Source organism: Watersipora subatra, chromosome 4 (genome assembly GCF_963576615.1).
Source record: "Watersipora subatra chromosome 4, tzWatSuba1.1, whole genome shotgun sequence".
Classification (NCBI taxonomy): domain Eukaryota; kingdom Metazoa; phylum Bryozoa; class Gymnolaemata; order Cheilostomatida; family Watersiporidae; genus Watersipora; species Watersipora subatra.
This window is the reverse complement of record NC_088711.1, coordinates 45,173,721-45,200,704: the sequence shown is the minus strand read 5'-3', so window position 1 is coordinate 45,200,704 and position 26,984 is coordinate 45,173,721. Positions and strand designations below refer to the sequence as shown.

General features: G+C 36.0%; 1 protein-coding gene across 1 annotated transcript; it reads left to right on the top strand.

The window, feature by feature from the left end:
• The first annotated feature begins 88 nt into the window (after positions 1 to 88).
• LOC137393755 (lipid droplet-regulating VLDL assembly factor AUP1-like) lies at positions 89 to 23,918 on the top strand. The gene is made up of 11 exons (XM_068080443.1): positions 89 to 221; positions 3,972 to 4,112; positions 6,171 to 6,321; positions 7,616 to 7,727; positions 9,122 to 9,194; positions 11,127 to 11,202; positions 13,008 to 13,081; positions 14,835 to 14,998; positions 16,014 to 16,144; positions 17,956 to 18,057; positions 23,167 to 23,918. The coding sequence occupies exons 1-11, from the start codon at positions 166 to 168 to the stop codon at positions 23,368 to 23,370; spliced, it is 1,284 nt and encodes a 427-aa protein (XP_067936544.1). The 5' UTR covers positions 89 to 165; the 3' UTR covers positions 23,371 to 23,918.
• Positions 23,919 to 26,984: the final 3,066 nt, after the last annotated feature.

Genomic DNA, 26,984 nt, shown 5'->3' with positions numbered 1-26,984 from the left:
TAATTTTGTTAATAGAGGTAATAATGCAAAGATAAAGCACAAAGACAAAGGCTTAGGTCAAGGTGAAAGCGCCTTGAAATCAAGTCATCCGGAGGATCACCGATACGTGCTGTGAATTGGCAGCTCATTTAACTACCCTCTGTATTGTAATCGTAGTAAAGTACCATGGATTCTCATTCTCGTTCTGATCTTGAACTTGCAAAAGTGTTCGATTGTTCGAGGTAATCTGCTCCTAACTGCAACGTTGCTATCAAACCAACATTAAAATTATGATTAGATGATACGACGAAGCGTAAATATGTCGATAGGAAATGTTGGTCTAATCGTACTGCGAAAGCTTACTAGCTTGTAAAAACGTATATTTTTTAACGAAGAGAACACAAAATAAGCTTTGACGACTGAATACGAAACCATTACCTTAGATTCATATGTTGATATAAAATTTATGTGTCATTAACAACTGCTCAACATATGAGGCGGGCCGCTTGCCGCAACCGGCTCTAGTACGTTCTATGAAGAAGATGTAAGATTAAGTTAATTTTGAGATATGCAATGAATATTTCATATTTGAGACTCGTGTCTATTACAAATAGACATTCAAAGAGTATTGACAACCTAAAGACGTTGGCTCTGACATTAGGTGTGCCACATCAGCACAATGTGAAACCTGTACTTGATGATTTTGGTCTAAAATGAAACAAAAAAACCACATAAATGTGTTACTTTTGACCCTCCATGATATTATTGGGATAAGGCTACATGATGTTCATGAAATGCTCAGTTTTTTTAGCACTACTAGTAAGGAAATTCCCTTCTATGACTTTGTGGACAGGAATTTAAGGTTTAAATTTGTCTTTGTTTTTTGCCATGTCGACAGAAAAACTGTAACATTTCTTATTTGCCTTAAATATAAAGTTATGGTAGTGACCTAGCTAATTCTTCAGGGACCTTATCTCTGCAGAAAATTGTCGCTAGCTCCAACTATCGTTTGAGTGCTCTTGCAAGACTTAGCTGCTTCTCGAAATTATTTTGTATGTGAAAAAATCACCATGCAAGAAATTTATCTATCTTATCTTTAGACACTTATGTTTCTACTGGCCTATTATTAAGAAGGAAACTCAAAAAAATTGTATATCATGAATTCTAACAATCTATTAAGTTTGTGGTCAAAATTGTGCTTACTAAAAGATTATTATCAGAAATCAATTGAAACATCTAATGAGTGTATTTGGAATTATTCGCTGGCACAAATGAGACTTGGTGTTTCTTAACCCGTTTCTTGTTGCATTAACCCATTCTAAAGCCCACAAAAGTTCGACATAATGTATGTGCAAGTTATACATACATGTAATGGTTGAAACCCGTAACAAATACATGTTGAAATTATCTTATATTACTACATGATGGGTAAAAAATTTACACATGGAGCGAAGAACAGAAAAATGATGAATAAAAACTAAAGACGGTATGCTTGTTTAAACCATAACTGCCGCAATCCCCAAAGTAGAAGTTCTCAAATAGCAAATCAACTAACGTGATCACTATTTTTTTTATATTTATTGCTTCAAAAACTGTTCTTGGCAGTCATGGTTTAACTTTGCCATTGGCCATCTAAATGAGGCTAAGTGAAGATCGCAGGAAGTGGAAGGACGACAGTCAGAGGAAGCGGGTGTTTTAATGTTGTTTTGGTTTTTCTTTTACTCAGAATAACTGTTTTGAGAGAGAAAGTAAAATATTTATTTACATCACCCTGAACTGAAAAAACTGTCTTAATAGGTACAGAAAATGAAAGACTTGAATTGTTAGAAACTTAAGTTGTCCTACTATTATTTGACATATGATAATTCCATACTATACAATGAATAAAACTGCAACACTTGTCATTTACCAAATTTCGCTAGCAAATTATATTGAGTCAGGCGCATTGGATTTCATGTCAAAAGGAAGTAAATAGGTCAAAATACAAAACAGACGGAAGGCCCAAAATATGAAAGGCCTTTTGTATCGAGCAAAATAATTCATAAGTCAAAGCCAAAGGCATTCCTAGCATGTCTAGCAAAAGACATTTCATAACTTGAAAGTTTTGTATGTAGAATCTTTCATAAGTAGAAGTTCTACTGTACATTGTCTTTATAAAATCAGTCGAAATTGAGCATGTCTTAAGCATGACATATTATTATGGATTGTTAAGGGACGTGTTGGCATGTTCGATCTTGAAGTTTTAAACTCGACAGGCGAAACTAAACACTTGAAAGCTTGATACCCTAGGACACTTATATTTTGCTAGTATTTAGTTTCGTGAGTAGCACACAGAATAAAATTTCGCTGCAACCTAATTTCGTGGCTCTGATGAGTGCGAAAATATAGTGATGTGAAAATAAATGCAGTGGAAAAAACAGATTACATTCCTCAGGTCCAGTTTGCTAATAAAAAAAAATTCAATTTGGGACTAGTTCGTATTTGTAAACCACAGGTTGAAATGTGTGGGTGAGATCGGCAATTCAATTTGATCACTTGCTGCCATTTGTTTTTTAGACTATCAATGACGTCTAGGTTCCTCCCGCTGTGGCTTTCACACTCGAATCCCAAAAAAAAGAAAATAGATAGGTAGCAACCAACTTCACAACCAAAACTGTATAACCCTTACGCTGCCATAAACGCATTTATGCGTTTTCTAGGGGCCACTGCCATAAACGCATTTTTGGACTTTTTCAGCAATTGTCTGGTAACCTGATTTTATTATTTGTTGACCACATAACCCACGGTCTTTAAGTGTTTTATGAAATTGACTGTGTCGTCCGAAGATTTCTCTATAAAATCAGCCTAAAACAACGAAGCAATTTTAAACTTTTGTTTGAGAATTGCTAATCTAAAAACGAACATTTTTCTGTGAGTTCATTAACTACCCCGCGCAAGTCATAAAACAGGTAATTAGTTGTTGATGACATAATAGCCAATTTAGATTTTCGTGATTATACAGATAATTAAAGTAGAACTTGAAAAAATACTGTATACATATCATAAAGCAATATCGGCAATTTCGGTAAAATGGCTGGCACTAGGCCGGTAGCTAATTTGTACATGGTTGGCAGTGGAAGAGATAATGTGGTTAGACCTGATGAGGGTTGATATTGTTTTTAGTTGGTAATAAAATTCATCACTACAATAATTATACTGCAATTTTATGACTTCACCTACCAGACTTTCATCCTCATCAGTTACAAATTCGGTGACAACTGATATAATCTTAATTTGCTTTGCCATGCTGCTCAGTCGCTGTATTAGCTATAATGAGTTTACCAGAAATTTCCCATTGATCCCAACCACAGACGAAAATTGCCTGCATTTCTAATATGACGATTTTAATGTGAATATCAATGAGCAAAGCTATTTAACTTCGCGTTTTCGCTCGTCCGTTATGATAGTTTAGTTTCGCTCATTAAATTTTCGCGAGAGGATGACACCGCGAAAACGCGAAAGTTAGATGCCGCGAATACATAAGTGTCCTAGGGTAATGCTTTTCGCTGTTTCCTATAAAGTAGAACTAGTTTTTAATTTTCATAATGTTTTATTAAATTATTATTATGTAATGTTAAACTAGCTATCAAGTCTTTCAAAGGTGTAACTTAGCTTGCCGATCTTTTTAACACTAGTATGTGACAGTTCAGCAGACACATACCCAATTGTGACAACCTGTCAATCATTGTTTCTGTTAGCCAGAACACAAGGACATATCATAAATTAATAAGTAAAGACATAGACACAACACCAATGGCACAGAAATGCTATGAAGATGTAGCTATAAACAACAAAAATATGCTAGCATTTTCCTTTAGGTTTAAAAATGTTCTTGCTTTTGGTATTTTCTATAACAACCAAATAATATTCTCCTAGATATTACACACAAAACCACTAATGCCAGAACAGAAATCATAAAATTGGTTGTGGTTAAAGGTTTAATTGGATTTTAGAATATGTGGAGGGGCAGAGCAGACGTTTCTCATCCTTCTGTACTCACCAATTGGAGTGATACTATCAGTTCTCAGGCTATTCATGTTGTTCCACATTTACATCATATCCTGCGTTCTTCCCCTCAACCTAGCCATCTGCAGGTATGTTATTGTATTGTGCATTTCTGGCCGCAATGAGAATTTCAACATCAACTCCCCGACAAGAATCACACTATTCATGAAGTACTTTAAGGCAGAACATCAAGTTGTCAAAACTAAAGAATGCTGGCGGTAAAACTACTTAGCTGCCGACAGTTGGCAGAATTGCCCGGCGTCAGACAATTTTTGCCAACTTGCACAAAACAGGAATGTATTTAAAAATTAACTTACACAAAATTTTAGAACATTTAATCAGAAAGTATTGATATTTTAGTATCATTTGCAATTGTTTTTGATGTTTGAGGTGATCTGACTGCCAGAATGTTTAACGCATTCAAATCAGGCGAAAATGCGCTTATGACGCCTATGGTTGCAAAGAGACAGACAGAATAAAGACGTGCAACGAATTGAATGCAATATCTGATATCAACTACAAAAACGATAGCAACTAGTATATATCACTTCACACATATTTTTCATCGGAGCATTTTAGTTGCGATCAAGTTTTATCGAATGTAATCTTGAAACATCATTGTCAAAAATTTGGCAGTCAGATCACCTCAAACATAGAAAACAATCACAAATGATCGGAAAATACCGATACTTTCTAATAAAATCTACTAACATTTTGTGTAAGTTCATCATTAAACTGCTAACAGAAAATCCTCTTTACAATTAAAATCAGTATTAAAGAATAGAGAAAGCATAATATTTTTATGCTTCATTATTTATCTTGAGGTGTTGACTGATGTTCTAAAAAAAGAATCAAGGAGATTGACCAACCAGAAGCTGAGATATAGCCAGCCAAACACAGGTCTACCAAAAAACATAAGTTTTTTTGTAGTCATCAATATATGACGTATGAAATCGACTTGTGTGCCATTGGTCAATTAAGCCAACTAATGGGCTCTCCTATAACAATCACGGCGTTTTAATTGGTTTAATCCCTGGAAGTATAGAAAAATCAAATTGGGCCTAACAATCATTGCTCTGAGAATTCCGAACCAGTCCCTCTGACGTGCAGATTAGTTTTAGAATAAAATAATTACACGCATCTATTATTTCGCAACATTCTGCTATCACTTTCTACAAATTATATTAGTTACATCATTTATTCTATACGCAGTTATATTATTATTTTGTATAATATGCATTATGACTATTATATTAATCATAAAAAATAATCATAGATAAGATAATAGATCAATAGAAAAATCAAATCAAAAGTTATCGTTTTCTTTTCTTACAGCAAGAGCAGCACGGTCAAGTTATTCTTTTTTAAGATTATGGCTGTAGTGAACTTACAGTCTGTTAATAGTGACGATAATCATGAAAATCAACTAAATGCTGCCGTAGATACACAATAGAAAAATGATGAATGAACAAAAATTCACATTCTCATTTCTTATTCTAAACGAACTGCAATCGCGGATGTCGCATATAGACTATACACGCGCCGTTCGTTGAACAGAGGATCTTCGGAGCATATCCGTGGAGATCGAGTTAAAATTTGAAGCACAATAGTCAAAATCTGCTCTTCTGTTTTGAAAAATCACGGCAGGGGTTGTGGGCAAATGCCTTTACCACACAATGTTTGCTTGATTTTCCTGAGAAACCAGAGCTAGTCTGTAAATTATTTACTATCGCGAGAAGAGTTTCCCATCTCGTAGCCAAAACAATCATTATACGTAACGGCGGTAAGGGTGCACAACTCTGGCACATGAACATTAAGTCGATTTTATACCGTCACAGTTTTCGGGATTTTCGAAGGGTTTTCCTCTGATTCTTTATTAGGTAGACCTGTGTTTGGCTGGTTATATCTCAGCTTCTAGTGGGTCAATCTTCTTGATTCTTTTTTTAGAGCATCAGTCAACACCTCAAGATAACTAATAAAGCATAATAATATTATGCTTTCTCTATTCTTTAACACTTGGTTACCTTGTTAGTTGTTCTTTATTCGACGACTTCATCAAAAATATCTTGAGATGCCGGTCAAGCCATGCTGTACCACTCTCTTCCCTTATGTTATTTAAAAGTCTCGATGCATTCATCTATTGGTAGAGGAATATTGAAGATGATGCTCGCTCTGTGCGGACTGGTGGTGAGGGTCAAGGATGAGCATCACAGAAGAGACTCGTGTCCGGTTATTATCTGCAATTATATATCTCCTGTTGATAGGCTTACTCTTAGTCTGATACAGCCCAACATTATGGTAGGTACTAATTATCTTCCACCTCAACCTACTTTCTATGCTATATGTGATGGCTGCAGTCATTTTGGCCTGGAACACAAGTTTTTAGTGAAATCAATAGAACAAAATCTCAGAAATACAGTGCACTTTAACTTTTGTAAATACATTTATTATAACCAAAGTTACAGCCATTTTAAGGCATGGTAACACGATATAGGCGCATAAAATTGAAATCCAGAAAACGATACATAAAGTAAAAAGTTTACCTTCATTTTTTATAAACTGTTTGTTTACCCACATAGCAACAGTGTGTTTAAATGGTATGACCAGGCAAAAAAGTTGCTTATGGGGTAAAAGAATATTATTACAACCTTAAACTGAAAATGCCATGTGCAAGCCAAATTGACCACGCTTCCATTGTGATAATAATACAAAAACACTGAACAGGCCAAACTGACTGAAGTCATCACATATAGTAATGGGCTCGCGTAGTTGTGTAAACTTCCTCTGATGCATCTGAGTAGGGTTACTAAAACTGCCCTGGAGGTTTAGCAGGTCTCTCGCTTTATTAAGGTCATGAGTAGTTAGCTCAAAGTTTTACTGAAAATGTTTTCATTTAATGCAGATCAATTTTGGGTTTGACTGTCGATAAGAGGTTCCTAGTTCAAATGTCAGGAACACACGCTTTTAGGTTGATCATAAATGTAAAAGCTCACTGTTAATTTTATTTTTAATATTACTCTTAATATTATTGTTGCTATTTATATCTATATTAATATAGATATAAATATTTGAAGATATCTGGTCTCAAAGCTTTATTTTGTTCAAGAGAACCAGCCTCTTAAGCACCCACTTACAGCCACTTACAGCCACCCACTTACGTTTTTGAGCTTTTAACAGCTTGTAATCACATTTCCACATATTTTGCACCTACAACAGAGTATGACATGGTGAATTTTTTGATATCAAATAATTGTAATGTGAATTTTATTGCAAGTCAACCTTTTAGATCGTTAATTATCCAATAGATTTTATAGTATACTATAGTATACTATAGTATACTATAGTATACTATAGTATACTATAGTATACTATAGTATACTATAGTATACTATAGTATACTATAGTATACTATAGTATACTATAGTATACTATAGTATACTATAGTATACTATAGTATACTATAGTATACTATAGTATACTATAGTATACTATAGTATACTATAGATGATACTATGGAGTAGCATTTTCATTTGCCGAACTTAGTGTCCACCCGTAGTTAGGCAATACCATGCAGTTTCTTTATGCTTTTCAGGCGAATGAATGGGGTCTCCCAGCGTTTCTCTCTTGGCTGTTCGGCTTGAGGAATTTACATGGTGAAAACTCTCGGGAAGCCTTCTTACAGAATGCCAGAGGTCTTTGTGAAGGTAAGTCCGCATTGTGCTAATGTGCATGGAAGTAATATGTGAAGGTAAGTGCCATTGAAGTAATCAGCTTAGAAGTAACTCTGTATTGAGGTAAGTTCGAATTAACATCATTTTCTTGCAAGTAAGTCTATGTCCTGATAAGTCTGCATTGAGGTAATCTGCTTGGATGTAGGTCTGTGTTTAGGTAAATCTGCATTGTGGTAATGTGCATAAAAGTCTGAGTAAAGGTAAGTTCATATTGAAGCAAATCTGCACCAAGGTAAGTCTGTGTTGACGTTAATCTGTGTTCAGGTAAACCAGTATTGAGGTTAGTCTCCATCAAGGTAAGTCTGTGTTGACATTATTCTGTGTCCAGGTAAGTCCGCATTGTGGTACGCCTCCGTCAAGGTAAGTCTGTGTTAACATTAGTCTGTGTTGAGGTAAGTGTGCACTGAGACATGTCTACATTAAGATAAACTTGTATTTCGTTAAGGTAAGTCTATTGAGGGGCGTGTCATTTTCATTGGTTACAAAGATGGTAGCTTTAGAATGTGTATCTGTCAAGTTTTAGCTATCTGACTTAGTAGTCTGAGAACCTACTTTGACTCCACTAAGCCAATCAACTGTTTCCAATAGAATTATGCATATAAATCAGTAACTCCAGATCATCTGACATTACTCAAGCTGGCTGACAAACTTGTAATTGCTTTTAACGTCTGTCAACTATCGTTGAATAGCCTGTCAGTTTGTTAATTAGAATATCTAGTTGTTGGTTGATTTGTTAGTATGTCAGTAGATTGGTAGAATAGCTAGCTGCTTGGTTGGTTGATTGGCTGGCTGGTTTATTGGCTGGCTGATTGATTGGCTGGTCGATTGGTTGGCTGGTTGATTGGCTAACTGGTTGATTGGCTGGCTGATTGATTGGCTGGTCGATTGTTTAGCTGGTTTATTGCCAGGTCTATTGGTTGATTGATTGGTCAGTAAATAGTTGGTTAGTTGGTGGCTGATTGTTTGGATGCCAGGCTAATTGGTTTATTGTTCAATTAGTTAGTCAGTTAATGAGTGGATCGGTGATTTTGATATATAATATTAAAGTTCTGAAAATTATGCTTAGATTTTCTTTCGCGGCAATTAAAATTGATGAATAACAAGAGCTTATCTTTTTATCTATATATCAGCATGCATGCAAGAGACAACGAAACTTCTCCCTGGCTGATTGTTATGCCACATTCGGTCCTTTCCGGTATGATAAAGATTGGCTATTGCAAGACAATTATTTTGAAATTCAATGCATGGTGAATTGATACAACTACTGTATCATGCTTTGCATACATCAGTCAAGTGTAGAAAAAGGCTTGATATATCCCCTTAGGGTTTGTTAGCGATATTTAGGTAGCGTTTTGTGTCTGTTTTAGAGACGAGTATGCCACTGTTCACTCGACCCGAAGGGCTTCCAACTTCAGGCAAATATGCACTTTTAAAGTTCAGGTAATTCTAATGCATTCACGTCAATTTTAATACTGTTTCACCTATATCATATGATCAGCTCTCGCAATGTCTTTAGTTGCAACTTCACCATGTCAGCCTTCATGGTGTGTTGGTAAGAGAGAGTATTGGTAGAGTAACAAGGGAGTGTTGGTAAGAGAGAGTATTGGTAGGGTAGCAGTGTAGTGCTGGTAAGAGAGAGTATTGGTAAGGTAACAGTGGAGTGTTGGTAAGAGAGAGTATTGGTAGGGTAGCAGTGGAGTGTTGGTAAGAGAGAGTATTGGTAGGGTAGCCGTGTAGTGCTGGTAAGAGAGAGTATGGGTAGGGTAGCAGTTGAGTGTTGGCAAGAGAAAGTATTGGTAGGGTAGCAGTGGAGTGTTGGTAAGAGAGAGTATTGGTAGGGTAACAGTGGAGTGTTGGCAAGAGAGAGTATTGGTAGGGTAGCAGTGGAGTGTTGGTAAGAGAGAGTATTGGTAGGGTGGCAGTGGAGTGTTGGTAAGAGAGAGTATTGGTAGGGTAGCAGTTGAGTGTTGGCAAGAGAGAGTATTGGTAGGGTAGCAGTGGAGTGTTGGTAAGAGAGAGTATTGGTAGGGTAACAGCGGAGTGTTGGCAAGAGAGAGTATTGGTAGGGTAGCAGTGGAGTGTTGGTAAGAGAGAGTATTGGTAGGGTAACAGTGGAGTGTTGGTAAGAGAGAGTATTGGTAGGATAGCAGTGGAGTGTTGGTAAGAGAGAGTATTGGTAGGGTAACAGTGGAGTGTTGGTAAGAGAGAGTATTGGTAGGATAGCAGTGGAGTGTTGGTAATAGAAAGTATTGGTAGGGTAACAGTGTAGTGTTGGTAAGAAAGAGTATTGGTAGGGAAGCAGTGTAATGCTGGTAAGAGAGAGTATTGGTAAGGTAACAGTGGAGTGTTGGTAAGAGAGAGTATTGGTAGGGTAGCAGTGTAGTGCTGGTAAGAGAGAGTATGGGTAGGGTAGCAGTTGAGTGTTGGCAAGAGAGAGTATTGGTAGGGTAGCAGTGGAGTGTTGGTAAGAGAGAGTATTGGTAGGGTAACAGCGGAGTGTTGGCAAGAGAGAGTATTGGTAGGGTAGCAGTGGAGTGTTGGTAAGAGAGAGTATTGGTAGGGTAACAGTGGAGTGTTGGTAAGAGAGAGTATTGGTAGGATAGCAGTGGAGTGTTGGTAATAGAAAGTATTGGTAGGGTAACAGTGTAGTGTTGGTAAGAAAGAGTATTGGTAGGGTAACAGTGGAGTGTTGGTAAGAGAGAGTATTGGTAGGGTTGCAGTGTAGTGCTGGTAAGAGAGAGTATTAGTAGGGTAGCAGTGGAGTGTTGGTAAGGGAGAGCATTGGTAGGGTAGCAGTGGAGTGTTGGCAAGAGAGAGTATTGGTAGAGTAAAAGTGGAGTGTTGGTAAGAGAAAGTATTGGTAGGGTAACAGTGGAGTGTTGGTAAGAGAGAGTATTGGTAGGGTGGCAGTGGAGTGTTGGTAAGAGAGAGTATTGGTAGGGTAGCAGTGTAGTGTTGGTAAGGGAGAGCATTGGTAGGGTAGCAGTGGAGTGTTGGCAAGAGAGAGTATTGGTAGAGTAAAAGTGGAGTGTTGGTAAGAGAGAGTATTGGTAGGGTAACAGTGGAGTTTTAGTAAGAGAGAGTATTGGTAGGGTAGGGTAACAGTGGAGTGTTAGTAAGAGAGAGTATTGGTAGGGTTGCAGTGGAGTGTTGGTAAGAGAGAGTATTGGTAGGGTAGCAGTGGAGTGCTGGTAAGAGAGAGTATTGGTAGGGTAGCAATGGAGTGTTGGTAAGAGAGAGTATTGGTAGGGTAGCAGTGGAGTGCTGGTAAGAGAGAGTATTGGTAGGGAAGCAGTGGAGTGTTGGTAAGAGAGAGTATTGGTAGGGTAACAGTGGTGTGTTGGTAAGAGATGTATCCCTTTCTTGTTGCAGTAGCTGGCCATTCAGTATTAGTGATTCTGTCCAGCCTGTGGTCTTGCAGGCCAGCAGACCCATGTCGATAGCTATGGTGAGTCCTACCATTTATCAACTCATTAGATAAGTTAGCCTTAAAGCATTGAATTTATTAAATTGTACTATTAAAGGTGTTTCGTGATAGATACCAGGTTTCTGTGGTGCTGCCACTGGATTTTTCAATGTGTCTGACAAAATATTTGTGATAGATTAACTTGGCCTCCTCTATCAGATTATCATGTGCAGTTCTTCTTCGACGAGTTCAATTACCGGCAGCACCTTTACCTCTTGTGCCCAGTTTGCATCAGTTCTACTAGATTAGATTTTAAGCAACATGTGTTTGGTATTTTGACAGCTGTTTGTGCAGACACCCTACAGCATTGCATTGTCTACAAAAAAGAAAACAGAAACTTTGCATAGCGCTCTTAATAACACTTATTGCGCAATACCGATATGAACATTAGCCTCAGTTTAGTTGTAGCTGCGTATTTATTGCTCAACATGTAAAATGTCTCTAAATACAATAAAGCAAATGTTTATGTTCATCTGTAAACTTATCAATAATTATGTGTAAATTTCAGCGTTTGTCTGTCGTTCGTGTGTCCAGTTTTTAAGGATTAAAATATAGTAACGAAACATCCGCTTCGCATTGGATATGAGCTCGGAACCTCCAGGTCTGCAGAGAGGTGTGCTAAACTACAGACTACTATGCTACGTTGCCATACTAAGAAATCATTGTTCACATACTTATGCAGTGCTTGCGAAAATACTATTGGCCAGTTTGACATTACGCTTAACGTCAAGTTGGCTTCGCTGCTCTTGTTATAGTAAAGATTCAGACTAGCTTAAGTTACTCAAGTTCATTGGGTGATTATTCTATTACCCGTGCAATGCCAGGCATTCAACTAGTAAACTTATAAAGTTTATAGGTCCACAAACTTTATAAACTTGTCCAAGGGCTTGCGACAGCCACATATCTAACTCTTGAGTTTGTTTTTTTATTCCTGTAATATCCTCTATTCTTAGTGTATATTTCCATTTCCTTGGTAAACTTTAGCTCAGATTTTGCTTGCTCAGCCTTGGTTGCACGGGGGATTAAGGGTGTGTCTTAAGTTATTTCTTATTGTCCTTTTTGTGTAAACTTTAACTGGTACTACCAGCCATTAAGTATGTCTTATGGGCATCTATTATAAGCTACCATAAAGTTGGAGCTTTTTCCATCTTTTCTTAGACTTTGAACATTCTGAAATGTCACAAACGCTTGCGTAGACTTGTTTTCATTTTCTAGTATATTCACCACATTACTATGTGAATACTGTAGGAACTTGAGAGAGACAAACTTTCATAGGCTTAAAATATTACTGTTATGCCATATCATTCATATAAACAACAACATAACCTTGTGTAATAAAGTGAATTATCAATTATTATAGTTTTCTATAAATTAAACTCAAAAATTGTGCTTCTAAGCAGTATTAAAGGCTAACCTTTTGTATTTTGAATTTTAAAAAAGCAGAATAACATCGTTGGATCAAATTTTGAACAATTTTTTCCATGTTTCTTGTGCAATGTACTACAATTTCATTAAATATTAAATTATGCATTTCTTCACAAGCGCCTGATTGAATGAGCCAGATGAACCATAATGTTAGTAGAAATCAAATTGTGTGGACTGCAGCAACACGGAATATTGACATTCTATGGTCGTGGGTCTAATCCTGGTTTTAGTGTTATGAAAAATAAATATGAATAAATGTATTATTGAAGCTTCCATATCAACACATATGATAATTTGGCTAGTTCTTTGCAAGGCAGTCGAATCTGCAGATAAACACTCTATGGCCATGATTTTCTTTTCAGACCACGATAAGAAGCAATGTTCTTTCTGACATATTCTGGTTTATCTTTACTCCTTACACAGTCTTCACTGTCAGGTAAGGACGGGAGGTGGTAGGTCTGTATTTCATGTTTGCTTGTCATCCTGCTAGTGCAGTTATGATTGCTGAAGTGAATTGGTTGTTGTAAGATTATTCATGTGTTTGGCAAATGCTACCATTTGTATCTGCTCTCTGTAGGGTGTGTTAGCCTTTGTTCAAATGCTTTTGCAGCAAGCTTACTTTTCAAACTTTTAAACTCTACTAAAAATTACAAGCTCACTGTTGTAAAAGTTTTTGTCGCCACTAATAAAATTATAATAGCTAATTCTCTGGCCAATATTGATATTACAGACAAATAGTAGGTACATAGTTGTAAACAGCTCCGACAGGAAGACATGTTTGAGTGGTCTGTGTAGGAACTCATGCTTTCTCCATCATTACTAATCAAATTTGATAGTTATTACAATTTTCTAAAAGTCAAAAATAAATCTTTTCTAAAATATAACTAAAATCACCAACATTGATTACCTAAACCAATACATGCAAACTTGCCGAACAGTAAATATGAAAATGTTTTTTTTTTCGTTATACTGTGTTACCATGAGTGGCAGAAAAAATAGGTAGATAGACATGCGTGAAATGCCCCAGCAAACATCAAAAGGCGGACCAAGAGTAGCAACTCTAACTCTAATTTTGGTCCAGTTTAGAAAATGAAAATTGGGTCGAAATTATTTGACCCAATTTTTAAAGTTTGTGCAGCACTTTGATGACACCTTCTTTAATGGTAACATGTTGATCTCAACTTGCAATAGCGTTCAGGAGTCTAGTAAGACTACCAGCTCTTGTGAACAAAAATAGTATGTTAAGTCTGTGAGGAGTCTATGTGTGGCTTATCTTTAGTAATCAATATAAACAATAGCACTAAGCATATTTTAATGAAGATGCTGGGTTGTCAAAGAAGCCTCTTATTTAAATTTCCTTTACGGCCAGTACTTTGACTACCGTTAAGGACCTGAAAATATTGAGGACCTTCCCACTCCATTAATCTTGCTAGAGCGATCTCTGAACACAAAGTAAGAGTGAAACCAAGATGGCAAGTGAAGCACTGTTTTGTGTTTTACCTCATCATTTAGCTCTAATTGGTTATTTCTTTGTGGTTTACTCTATTCCTTAGCTCTGATTGGTTATTGCTTTATGTTTTACCTCATCAATTAGCTCTGATTGGTTATTCATTCTATTTGTGTTTAAAATTTGTATTTAAACACTAATAGATTTAGATTTTAGATGTCAAACACAAATTATTTGTTTTAAATATTTGTGTTTCTAAATCTGAGGCATTTCAGCATGCACATTTGCTCAGGCAGATTTCTCGCTCAAGTGGTACTTTTATTGCCTATGATTATTACTGAGTTTGCATACAGTGATAGTGTAGCAGGACCTAGTTGTGCCAGCTACTGCTCAACTCTGCCACAATCAGATCCTGATTCCATAGAGTGCCCTAGTAGAGCCATGGTCGTGCTAAGCCTTATGTTAAGCTTTAGCGAGATATATGCGCGCACAAGGGTGACGTCGTTGATCGCTTAGGCGTTTCCATGGCACAAAGATGGCGCATCACCAGCGTGCTTTGGTTCCAAACAGTGACACAGAATCATGACAGAATAAGAACAACATGACTGTTTCCATGATGGCATTGCACTACCGCTGTGGAAAACTTAGTATATGGGGAAAGTATTAGGTTTGATTTCACATGAAATTTCTTACCGAGATTTGATATTTTTGTTCATATTGGTTGCATGCTGTTGTCTCTCAGATACTTGCCAGTAGAGATGAGGGGAGAGCAGACAGCTGAAGATTTCAGTGAGGTAGTAAGAGAAGGAATGGCGGCTACGCTGGGAGTTTGTTGTTCCAGGTACAGCAGGCATGACAGCCGGGAACTTGTAAAAAGGATAATTCGTGAAGGCAAGTCGTGTGAAGGTAAGAGTCAGCATGTAAGTAGTTTTTGCTTCAAACTTACACAAAATTTTAGTAGATTTTATCAGAAAGTATCAGTATTTTTCTATTTTTGCGATTATTTTTGATGTTTGAGGTTATTTGAAGGCCAGGATGTTTCAAGATTAAAATCAATAAAACTAGATTGCAGTTAAAATGCTCAGATAAAAATTACGTGCGAAATGAGATCACTAGTTGCTATCGTTGTAGTTGATATCAGCTATTCAAGTTGCAGTGTTACGCGTATTTACTTTGTTGGTCTCTTGGCAATTATAGATGTCATAATGGCACTTTCAAAAAATCAAATAGATTTTGTGTAGCTTCATCTTTGACAATGACATTGTTTCCTAAATACGTTGTTATTATCTACTTTCAAGGCTGATCAAGTTTTACTACATGTAGAATTCCTTTATATTTGTTCAAACAAGCACATCGTGAGTTTATTTGCTTTGAGATGATTTGCACATCATGGTTGAGTTGTACATCAGTGGCAAAAGTCGGAATTATTTTTCCTTTCTAGTGTCTAACTTAAATAACGTTGCATTTATCTGTCTTTTTTTATACAGTATATCTTGTCACGAATCGTCGGACCTATACGTAATAAAGTCTCTGTCTAAGTTTAAGGTATTTTGTTACGCCTGCTCTAGACGTTGTTAGTCTTTTTTTTTATAAGTGAGAAAAATTCAGTGATGACGAAAAATCTCATAACCATTTGAGTGTATCTTTTAAAAAATTGCTGCAAAAACCCAAGGATTTCATATCGCCTAGCAATTACCTCAGATCTGAGCATATTACATTATGCCTAGGTTTGAGGTCTTCCTGTGCATGATGTACTGCTTTTATAGCTTTGTCTCATTTATTCAGAGAATCAAATTACAGTAAAAGCATAACTCGTTGAAGACAGATTTTGACAATTCATATTTATAGATTTTTCAGGTGTTGATTGGTGTTGCGCTTTATGTTTTGCTTCACTACCAGTAATTACTTTTCTGTTTAACAGTTAGCCAATCATCTGCAAGGAATGCTGGTCAGCAGTTAGCCCCTAATCTAGAGGCTATGGTACAACATTGTAAGGAGGTGGTACCACAGGTGCCTCTAACTGTCCTTCGAGCAGAAATATTGAGAACGGAGGTTTGTTATAAAATAAGCTTTTTGTAAAGCCATGTTTAGAAGTTCCCAACAATCAATCTCAGTAGTATTCAGAACTAGAGATCTAGATATATCGATGCTGGAAAATTTTTCAAATCACTGAGTCAGGTTTCCATTTTACTATCTTCAGTATTCACCAGCAGTTGTCTACTCTCTTTTGTTATGTCAAGAGGGGACAAGACCAAATTAATCGATTACAGTTGTATGACACATGTAGCTTTAGTCAGTTCTAAACAGGGTGAGGACAATCTCTATCAGTTGCTGTTGTTAAACTAAGAAATAAATTCCGGAATGGAGTTTTTTTCACTCAAGTGGAGTTCACTGAATATAATATTTTTAAAAATGTTTTTTTTTTTATAAAATCTTAAATTGCGTTTGTGTGCCGATAATTAGACAGATTTTGACAAAATCTTGAAACATTTTTAGTTCCTGAAAGTAAACATTTTTGTCTGTTGTTTATTGGCCAATCAAGATTCTGTCAAAATCTGTCTGATTATCGGCGAGTTTACACACACACGCGCACAGTTTACACACACGCGCACACATGCACACAGCTTTCTGTTGTTATCTTGTTAACAAAATAGATATAAAGCGCAAACCAGATATGGATGTTTTCTGAAATTTGAAAAAAATTTAAGTTCTACAATTTAGATTTAGACCAATTTTACAATTTTGACAATTTAAATAACAATAGATCGTTCTAGTAAGATATCGTAGCAGAGCGTTTTTTTCTGCCCAACATTGAAACAAAATTGTTTAATTTTCTATTGTGTACTTTACAGTGCTGCCTCCACCATTGAAAGTAGAAGCAATGCTGCAACTAGTATTGTATGTACAAGGCAATACTACTGCGCTTAGCATCTTGTATACGAGTGAACAATGATTTTAGCATTTGACAGGGTCATGAGAGGTCAAGTGGGGTCATGTGTTTTGTGACACATGACACCACTTGAATAGCCTAGTTTTTGTTGACATCCAAGTACAGTGAGATCTCAATGTACAAAGTTCATCTACTCCGATCGATGTTCGATTTTTATGTCGCAGGGGTTGTATTCTGGAGCAAGCATTTTTATAAGAATATATTACACTATATATTATATATATTATGTTTATTTCAATCTGCAGTCCCAAAAATAATAATCAATAGTTGCAGCAGTCAACTGTAGTATTAAAATGAAATCATACAAAACGATGTAAAACACCATATATAAAAACTTAAATTATTTGTGGACACTAGGTTAATAAAACAATTTTAGTACACAAGTTGCCAAGTGTACAAAAAGTTGTATTTGTACTTTGATTTAGAACAGAAGTGTAGGCTCAGCGATATTTAATTTCAGTAGTGTTAGAGTATTAGAGATATGGGACATAAGTTATTAGTAGTGTTGGAGTATTGGAGATATGGGACATAGGTTATTCTAACTTGCACTAGATACAATTTAAATGTATCACTTTATCATTGTTGTTTTGTATTTTTGGCCGCTTTATAGACTTTCACTTACAAATGTGTAATGTTTAAAAAAATTTCAAACACCGTATTTTGAAACTTACTTTGTATGTGAAGACAAATATTTACGCCACAATTTTATCATATTTCAAGAAACTTTCAAGTATGTAGAGCTGGTCATGAGTAAAGGACTTTCATATAAATTTATACAAATCACTTGTGCATTTCTTGTTACGGCTGTTATGATTTTAAAAGAAGAGCATAACTCCTAAATGTCCTTTGGCTGACCTTTAGAGACCGTAAAGCGACACAACTCTGAACTCATCCCTATTTTCTGTCTCTGTAGGATTCAGAGGCCACCCTCAGTAATATATTTGAAGGGAACCTGCAATACGAACCAGAAACACAACCATTAACTCAGTCAGTATCAGATTCTGGTGGACCAAAGGTTTGTATGATTATACATGCTTTTATTTTTATTTAGTAACCCTGTTTAGGCAAAAAAGCTATAAAATCGGAATCAGCGGAACAGCTCGCCAGTCGAAATAGAATATTGATCGCTGTAGTGTCAAATTGGGTCTCATTCATATACAGACATCTATACAGCGAAACATTTCTTCTGTTCTTGTATTATATATGGAGCGATGGTTGGTGCAGTTCGCTGTTCGAAAACTGTTGTAGGAATATTTCAATACTCTCACCAGCATTAGTTTAGTCAGCGAAGGTATTGCTAGGGATAACCAGAGCCGTATAGCTTCACAGAGTTCTGTGACCAACGGAAGCGTATATGGTAGCTCGCCCATTTCCAAACAAACAGGCCATGCCCGCTATGTTTATATAAGTTATAATCGAAAGGCTGCAACATTAACCAACAAAAATTACTCCCGATGGCAGTCACTCCGAAAGTGATTGTTGGATTATACACCATTTGAAAGAGGACAAAATTCCCTACAAGAAGCTACCAATAACTTAAAAACGTAAAGTAAATGCAAAAAAAGAGGTAATGAGAGTGAGGTATGAATATTCCATTAGAGATCAGTAGGCTATGTTGATCGGGTTTGTTTGGAAACAGGCGGTTTTATTTCCGGTTTTGGTCGCGAGACTCTGTGAAGCTATACGACTCTGGGGATAACTATCTCCTTTGTCACCTATTGGGTCAGCCAGGTTTTCATATGGCTTTCATAAGCTGAACACTGTGACATGGAAAGGTCTCTTGTGATTGGCTCACATATATATACACGGGTACATGTAGGCCATGACAGTCTTTTAAAACACACAAAAGATTGTCTAGAAACAAAACGTTGCATACGATCACTGATACCACTAGGGATTGTAGCTCTGAGCCAGTCCGAGCAAAATAGTCATTTGAGGCAGTCAATCAGTGCATCACACAGTTGTCAACCAGTGTATTTGAGGCAGTCAATCAGTGCATCACACAGTTGTCAACCAGTGTATTTGAGGCAGTCAATCGGTGCATCACACAGTTGTCAACCAGTGTATTTGAGGCAGTCAATCTGTGCATCACACAGTTGTCAACCAGTGTATTAGAGGCAGTCAATCGGTGCATCACACAGTTGTCAACCAGTGTATTTGAGGCAGTCAATTGGTGCATCACACAGTTGTCAACCAGTATATTAGAGGCAGTCAACCAGTGCATCACACAGTGTATTACCATGACAGTATGTCAACCAGTGTATTAGCTTTGATTTCTTATGTATTTCTCAAAACAACTTTTTGAGTGTTTCAGTCTGTTTTCGGACATGGTAGAAACATACTAGATCGTCATAATGCTTACAGGGTTACTCATGTCAAATTTTAATATATTTTATCGGAAAGTATAGATATTTTTCCGTCATTTAAGTTTTTGTTTGCTGTTGTTTTGATCTGACTGCCCAGAGGCTTCAAAATTGAAATCGAAAAAACTTTGCAGTAAAAACGTTCCTCGCTTTCCCAAAATTGACGTCAATAATCACACATATTGTTTATGAGCGATAAATATACGGTCTCATACGGGCATTCTTGTTTACACAGAATTTAGAGAAAAGCAATGGGACAAGTTCTAATCAACCTATCTTTATATCATCTGAGACATCTATAGCATTGTATGTATCTGAGGCTATATTTGAAGTTTCATTCCAACAATCATGGGCAAATAGAAAAGTGAATACCTGTAATTACCTGTAAAGACTTGTAACACTGAAACGCATTCGCCAATTTCATAACGAGAAGAACAAACAGGAAGTACGACTATTAACATCATTTTTGAAGAGAATTCCTCTTCGTCTGAGCGTTGTAACTTTAAATTTTGTTGATTTTAATCTTAAAACATTCGGGCAGTCAGACTACTGAGAACGAAAAACAAAATCTCAAATCAAAGAAAAATATCAACACATTTTGATAAAATATTTTAAAAGTTGTCATGAGTGACTCTTTAATGTACAAACACAGCAAGGCGTTTGATTTTAAAAATGCCAAACTCTGTCATTCTTCTTGACACAAAATTAGTTGGCAAAATCTCTTTTATCAGAAAATCAAATGTGACAGGGGGGCTAACACAAAGCGAAGCGGTGTCATGGAAGAACCTGTGAATATAGTATAGTTTTTAGATAGCAACGAGATTTGGTAATGAAAATCACGTGATGAATAATAAAAAGAAGGCTATTTTAAATATTGGCTGTGGATCTTATCGGAGAGTGCTATCGTAACACGTTATCCAGTGAGACCTTTAGGTTAGCGTCTGTAAGACCAAGGAAACAAAGCCATTTATCAAGAAGCAGCCGGTCATTATAGGTAATGATAGACTACACCTACAATCATCTTATGATTACCTAACATACAGCCAGTAATTTCACTATCGTGTCAGTATAATTAAGTTTTGCCTACTCTTGGCTACACATAGTCTATCGGCCCATACCTATATAGTTATACAGTAGACACGCAACAGCTGTGTATAATTTGTTATCTGTTAGTAGTAGCTGCTATTCTATAGCTGGTATGCAGACGAATGTGTCTTGGAGACTGGACTCTGACTCATTACGTTGAATATTACTTACTCTAAGACACTCCGCTCGCCGTTAGGCTGAATGACTACAGTTTCTATTAAGTTTTCCGAAGCATGCATGATACATGTTGGTTTTCATTAATTTGGCTGACTGTGTTAGGGTTACTCTCACCATTGCTAGAAGAGTGTGTTCAAAATTAACTTACACAACGTTCTAGTAGATACCATCAGAAAGTGTCAACGTTTTTTTATCATTGGTGATTGTTTTTGATGCTCGAGACGATCTGACTGCCAGGATGTTTCAAGATTAAAATTGACAAAACTTGATCGCAGTTAAAACCCTCGGATTCAAGCGAACACTCCATTGTGACATTTGTAGATGCTCTTTGGCGAAGATAAAATACCGACATAATAGAGACGCATAACATGGCAACAGATCGCAATAGCCGATATTAATGTTGAGAGAGACAGGTAGCTCAACTAGTGGCGTGTTTTTAGCATGTACTTTTTTTTAAGCATTTTAAACACGATCAAGTTTTGTCAATTTTAATCTTGAAACATTCTGGCAGTCAGATCACCTCAAACATCAAAAACAATCGCAAACGATAAAAAAATTCCGATATTTTCTGATAAAATCTACTAAAGTTTGTCTAAGTTCATCTCCAAGTCGCATTTATAATGTACTTTTCAAGTTAAACTTTTTGGTTTCAGCTGCATATATAGGTATGTGTGCCGCTTCAAATAAAACTATTGAGTTTAGCTTGCACTCTACTGTACATTGCTCTCTATTTACATATTAATACATTGTTAATATATTAATTATAAACTATATTATAGTTTTGTTTTAATGTTATGCACCAAAAGTCTGATACAGTAAAACTCTGAGTGTAGATATTGTTTGCTAAAGCTAAATGAATCAAGAAATAGTCAACAAAAACGGTGTTTATTGTTCTTTTATTTTAGAGACATCTGAACAGAAGTGTATGTTTATTAAAGTGTAGGTATATTAAAGTGTAGGTATATTAAAGTGTAGGTATATTAAAGTGTAGGTATATTAAAGTGTAGGTTTATTAAAGCATAGGTATATTAAAGTGTAGATTTATTAAAGTGTAGGTTTATTAAAGTGTAGGTATATTAAAGTGTAGGTATATTAAAGTGTAGATTCATGAAAGTGTAGGTTCATTAAAGTGTAGGTATATTAAAGTGTAGGTTCATTAAAGTGTAGGTTCATTAAAGTGTAGGTTTATTAAAGTGTAGGTATATTAAAGTGTAGGTATATTAAAGCGTAGGTATATTAAAGCGTAGGTATATTAAAGTGTAGGTTTATTAAAGCGTAGGTATATTAAAGTGTAGGTTTATTAAAGCGTAGGTATATTAAAGCGTAGGTATATCAAAGTGTAGGTTTATTAAAGTGTAGGTATATTAAAGTGTAGGTTCATTAAAGTGTAGGTTCATTAAAGTGTAGGTTCATTGAAGTGTAGGTTTATTAAAGTGTAGTTTTATTAAAGTGAAGGTTTATTAAAGCGTAGGTTTATGAAAGCGTAGGTATATTAAAGTGTAGGTTCATTAAAGTGTAGGTTCATTAAAGTGTAGGTTCATTAAAGTGTAGGTTCAGTAATAGAGTAAGTAATAGAAATCCACGCCATAACTTACTTTAATGCACACTATATATAGTTTCTAGATTTTTCCGATAAATTGTGGCTTTTATTTTAGATTTTTTTGAGCTTCTTAATTTGGACTTATCAGTAAGTCGCTGTAATGTTTCGATAAATTCCAGGCGCAGGTTGAAGATTATCTTGTGCGTTGAGACAAGTACATTTCAAATTTAATATCGTAGGCCTACTCACGATTTTCTGGTATAAACCTGCTACTAATCATTACAATGCCTTCCTTTTTTTTAAATTAAATATGTGCATAATTTTTTAGTCAACAAATAACATGTTAAGAGTTAAAGAAGGTAAAACTGATTTTAAATATTTTTCATTATTAAATTTTCTTAATTTACATTCCAAAAAGCCAACTGAAAATTATTTCGCCATCGCAAGAATTTCTCTAATATGCCTTATAACAGTGCGTGTTACTTGCAACAAGCCAACCAAAACTAAATTTCAATATAAACTAAATTCTATAGAGTAAGTTTAAACATTGTTATGTCACAGAATTGTGAATTATAAATAAGCCTCGCTCCAATTTAAAGAGTGCTCATTTCAACAGCTTACGTTTTAATTTGTAGCCACCATAATTAATAATAGTTTGTGTTACTTGCAACAAGCCGACCGACACTAAATTTTGATTTATACTAAATTCTATAGTGTAAATTTGAACACTATTTTACAGATTTGTGAATTATAAATAAGCCTTGTTCCAATTCAGAAAGTTCTCATTCCAGTATTGCAGCAGCCAATGTGTTAATTGATAGTCACCTTAATTATATTCCATTTCTAAGCTGGAGCGGACCAATACAATATGTGGGCATCAGAGGTTAGTGAGACTAGTTTTGCATTCCATGAGTTAGTCTTGTGGCCGAATGACATCTTGTCCTTTATTTCTTGTTAGACTCATACTAGAGCGACACATGACATCGATGTGACAAGATCGAGTGGCTCCCAGACCTACGCTGCCAAGGTTTTCGCTAAACAGTCCAATCAGAGAGAGATGTCGCTAAGCGAACGAAAACACGCCATGTTGACAGAAGCCAGACTGAGATACATTAAAAAGCACCAGCTGCCGATAACATTGCAAGATATCAAATCTTCTTAGCTTGTATCGGAAAAATTAGTTTCTACTAAATTTATCAAACCAAAATGTCATCTAATGCTCTCTCCAAATAGCAGGTATTATTTGCCTTATATCTGCACAATTGTGATTTGCATGGTTTGAGGTCCTATTATCTTATCATAATCCCATCACAATGGACTCTTGTCTTTCATCAAGGCTCTATGAGTAATAGTGGAATGTCATGGTATCTCTGGTAGCTTGCCATTAATCTGTATGGGGCCTACTATGTATGAACCAACCATTCCTGTTTAGCCACTTCCTTCCCACTACTCAGCTCTGTCAAATACCCCTATATCAAGGGCATACGCCTTGCTTAGAAAACAGTTGCTTGCCAGACAGAATGAAAAAAGCTTTGTGTAAGCAATGGTGCACTCTGCTTGATGAGGCATTTACGTTCGAAAGGTTTTTTATATTTTGAGAAGAAACAAGTTTCCATTCTGTCAAATTTATTTCCATTTTCTACCAGTATAATATGGTACTGTAGTTAGATACGCAATACAAATATAACTATTTGATGGAAGCTTTTCTCATTTCCCACAGACCTTGTCAATGTCAAATTACAACTACAGTCAAACATGGATAACTCGCCCATGGATAGCTCGAACACATGGTTAACTCGAACGGTTTCTTTGGTCCGTTCCCACATAATGATAAATTGCTATAGATAACTCAACACTGTTAACTCGAACTGTTTTTTGCCCAACGGCTACCGAAATGGTTGTTATCACTTTAGAAAATCACTTTATTCCAAGCCATAGAGGTAAACCTCAACTTTTCGTAGTTCAAAAGCGTCGTTATTACCACCATCGGCAAAATATTTTTGTCAACGACTTTTCTAAAGGTTTGGTGAAATTTGATTTATGCCAAACATCCGCTTAGCGATCGCCCTTCGGAAGCAAGGTAAAGTGAGGTAATCTTTGCATAAACTTAAAAAAAAATCAGCAAAATTGATCGTGGGTAAAACGCTCAAAAGAAAAAGATGTCTTTTCTTTTGAGCATTTCAACAACGATCAAGTTTTGCCAATGTCAATCTAAAAAACGTCTTGGCAATAACATCACCTCAAACAACAAACCAATCTCAAGTGATAGAAAAATCTCTATACTTTTTAATAAAAACGTTTTAAACTTTACATTAGAAGCATTTAATTTGAAACAAGCCATTTGTGCTTTTGATTTATATTATAGTTTGTATATGTACATGTATCTACTAATAAATAAGTAAATACATGGACTTGTGACAGTGCTCTGATAACTTGAACGCTCTGATAATTAGAACAGTGAATTCGAACCCGTGAAGTTATAGTTATCCATGTTTGACTGTATAGGTACATGCAATCAAATGCTGTTTAGGTCACGTCCCTATTCTGGGCTGCAGCTATCTACCCTTGTGTGGATGTACATCGTGTGCATATTCTAGTTTTATTACCATAAATAACATTTGTAAGCTAATGGAATTGACTTGCTTCTTCATTATTTTATATACCGTATGAAATTTCATGTGTTCATCATTTCTGTAAGCTAGATTTTTGGAGGCTTTCATTGCTTTGCCCTCTCAAATGAAGCTCAGTTGACCATATTACTGCTGTTTGAACATAGTACGGCACGTTCCTTTCTCAGATACATGGATATCTAGTACAGATCTGCCAACCCAAGAGTGGGGCAATGCGTGAGATTTGGTTTCGGAGCAATTGATGTATCAATATGGTAGTATATATAAAATTGTGGAAATTGGGGCAAAAATCTCACGCATTTCCATTATTTCTTTGAGGTGATTGCGTGAGTCTCACGCCCAATGCGTGAGAGTTGGCAGGTATGATCTAGTATGCTCACGGTTTGGTGAGTGAAGGAATAGTAAATTACACATTGATCTTAATTGAAGTTATCATGTTAATCTAATGAAGGTTTTAAGCCACATTTTAGCTTCTATCCGAGATGAACTGGAACAACTGTTTCTCTTTCTGGTTTACCGAAATACTTTCACAATGTGATAATATTACGAGGGTAACGAAAAATTACCAAACACCCTTTCAGACTGAAATTTTGAAATGAATGAACAGAACACTGATGAATAAGAAATGTGTAAGAGTATATTTAGATATGACTATCCTTAAACATATTGTTACTTTCAATTACATTCAAAATGTTGACTACCGAAATAGCGGTGCTTTCAAAATGAGGTCACCTATCGGAGTGTAAGATGGAACATGCTAGAAAAACCCAATGTGGTATAGGAACGACATTCCTCGCCTGGATAGTACATTGAGCAAAATATTCTAATTAAATAGAACAATACTGAAAAATAATTATATAATACATGAGTGTTTGTTCTGTGCTGGAAGTAGAGACTAAGCGCTCTTCTCTTGCTCGATCGCTGCAAACAAATAAAATAGTTTGATGGAAAACCGATACTTGGCCTACGCTAGCAATGACATAGTATAATCACAACTAATCTGACTTTGAAATATTAACGTATCTTGAATGCATTATTCATCAACAACAGTTAAGCATCTGACAATTATTTGCTTACTTTCTTTTGTTGGTAAAGTATTTTTTTCTTGTGTTTCCACACTTTTCAACTTTGACTTGTCGAACTTGGTTACTTCGTCGACATCTGGTTTGTCCGACATGTTGGTGATTCTGCCAACATAATCAACAATAAATCTTTCAGTTGACATCAATCTATAAGCCTAAGACATATTGTATCAGCAAACCAGAGAGAGCGAATAACGATTTGCTCGCAGTATATCGTAGCTGGTTTGCGTATTTAACTTATATTTCACCGCTAAAGCGCTAGTTAATCATGCACTGCTTACAAGAGTACTTATAATCTCATGCAGTATAAATTACGTCAGGCAAGACTTACCGAGAGAAACTAGTGGTACTAATGTGGAATGCGTGCACGGGTGACGCCGAACGCGGTCGGAATCTTATTATATAGCACAGTAAGGTGGGCGGAGTTTGAACACGGTAGTACCGTAAATCCTTGCCTAAGCGGAACAGAGAAGACCGGTTGGCCAATTACAGTAGTTCATGCTGCAGTAAAGAAATCACTTTTAAATGAGTAGCAGGATTTTAGTATTTTACTTAGTTCCAGAACAAAGGCGACGTGCTGTTACGTTTTTACACCAGCATTGATAATTTAAAAATATCACCCAACCACAAGTGCTTAAAGAATCTTTTTGCATGTAATATATGGGATGTGTCTGTTTAAAATTTTTGCTGCAAAAGTTTTCCCATACTAAGATAATAGAATGCATTAGCTTACAAGAATCTTTCAACAAGAAAATCTTTCAACATGGCTGTAGAAAAAATGAAAGCAAAACATGCACTTTATTTATTTTCAACAAATGCATCTGATAAAGATTGGATACATTAGAAGATTACATATTAGAAATAGCCTATTAGAAGGAATTGGTGCAAAGGTGGGCTTATTCCCAACAACTTTCTAAACCCCAAACAGTACACTGACAGCTAATAAAATTAGCCAACGAGATGTGAGCTACTACACACAAATTAGCCAAACCAGAGAGAGACCATGGAGAGAAGTGTGCCCTTGAGCACAAAATGGCTACCAGCATAGTTTGTAGGCTGCTCAG

What these genes read in the sequence shown, in the direction of transcription:
- LOC137393755 (XM_068080443.1), top strand. Translation starts at nt 166, where the DNA reads ATGGATTCTCATTCTCGTTCTGATCTTGAACTTGCAAAAGTGTTCGAT. An exon ending in AAAGTGTTCGATTGTTCGAG is followed by an intron (nt 222 to 3,971) that starts GTAATCTGCTCC and finishes ATTGGATTTTAG; the next exon opens with AATATGTGGAGGGGCAGAGC. An exon ending in CTCAACCTAGCCATCTGCAG is followed by an intron (nt 4,113 to 6,170) that starts GTATGTTATTGT and finishes ATCTATTGGTAG; the next exon opens with AGGAATATTGAAGATGATGC.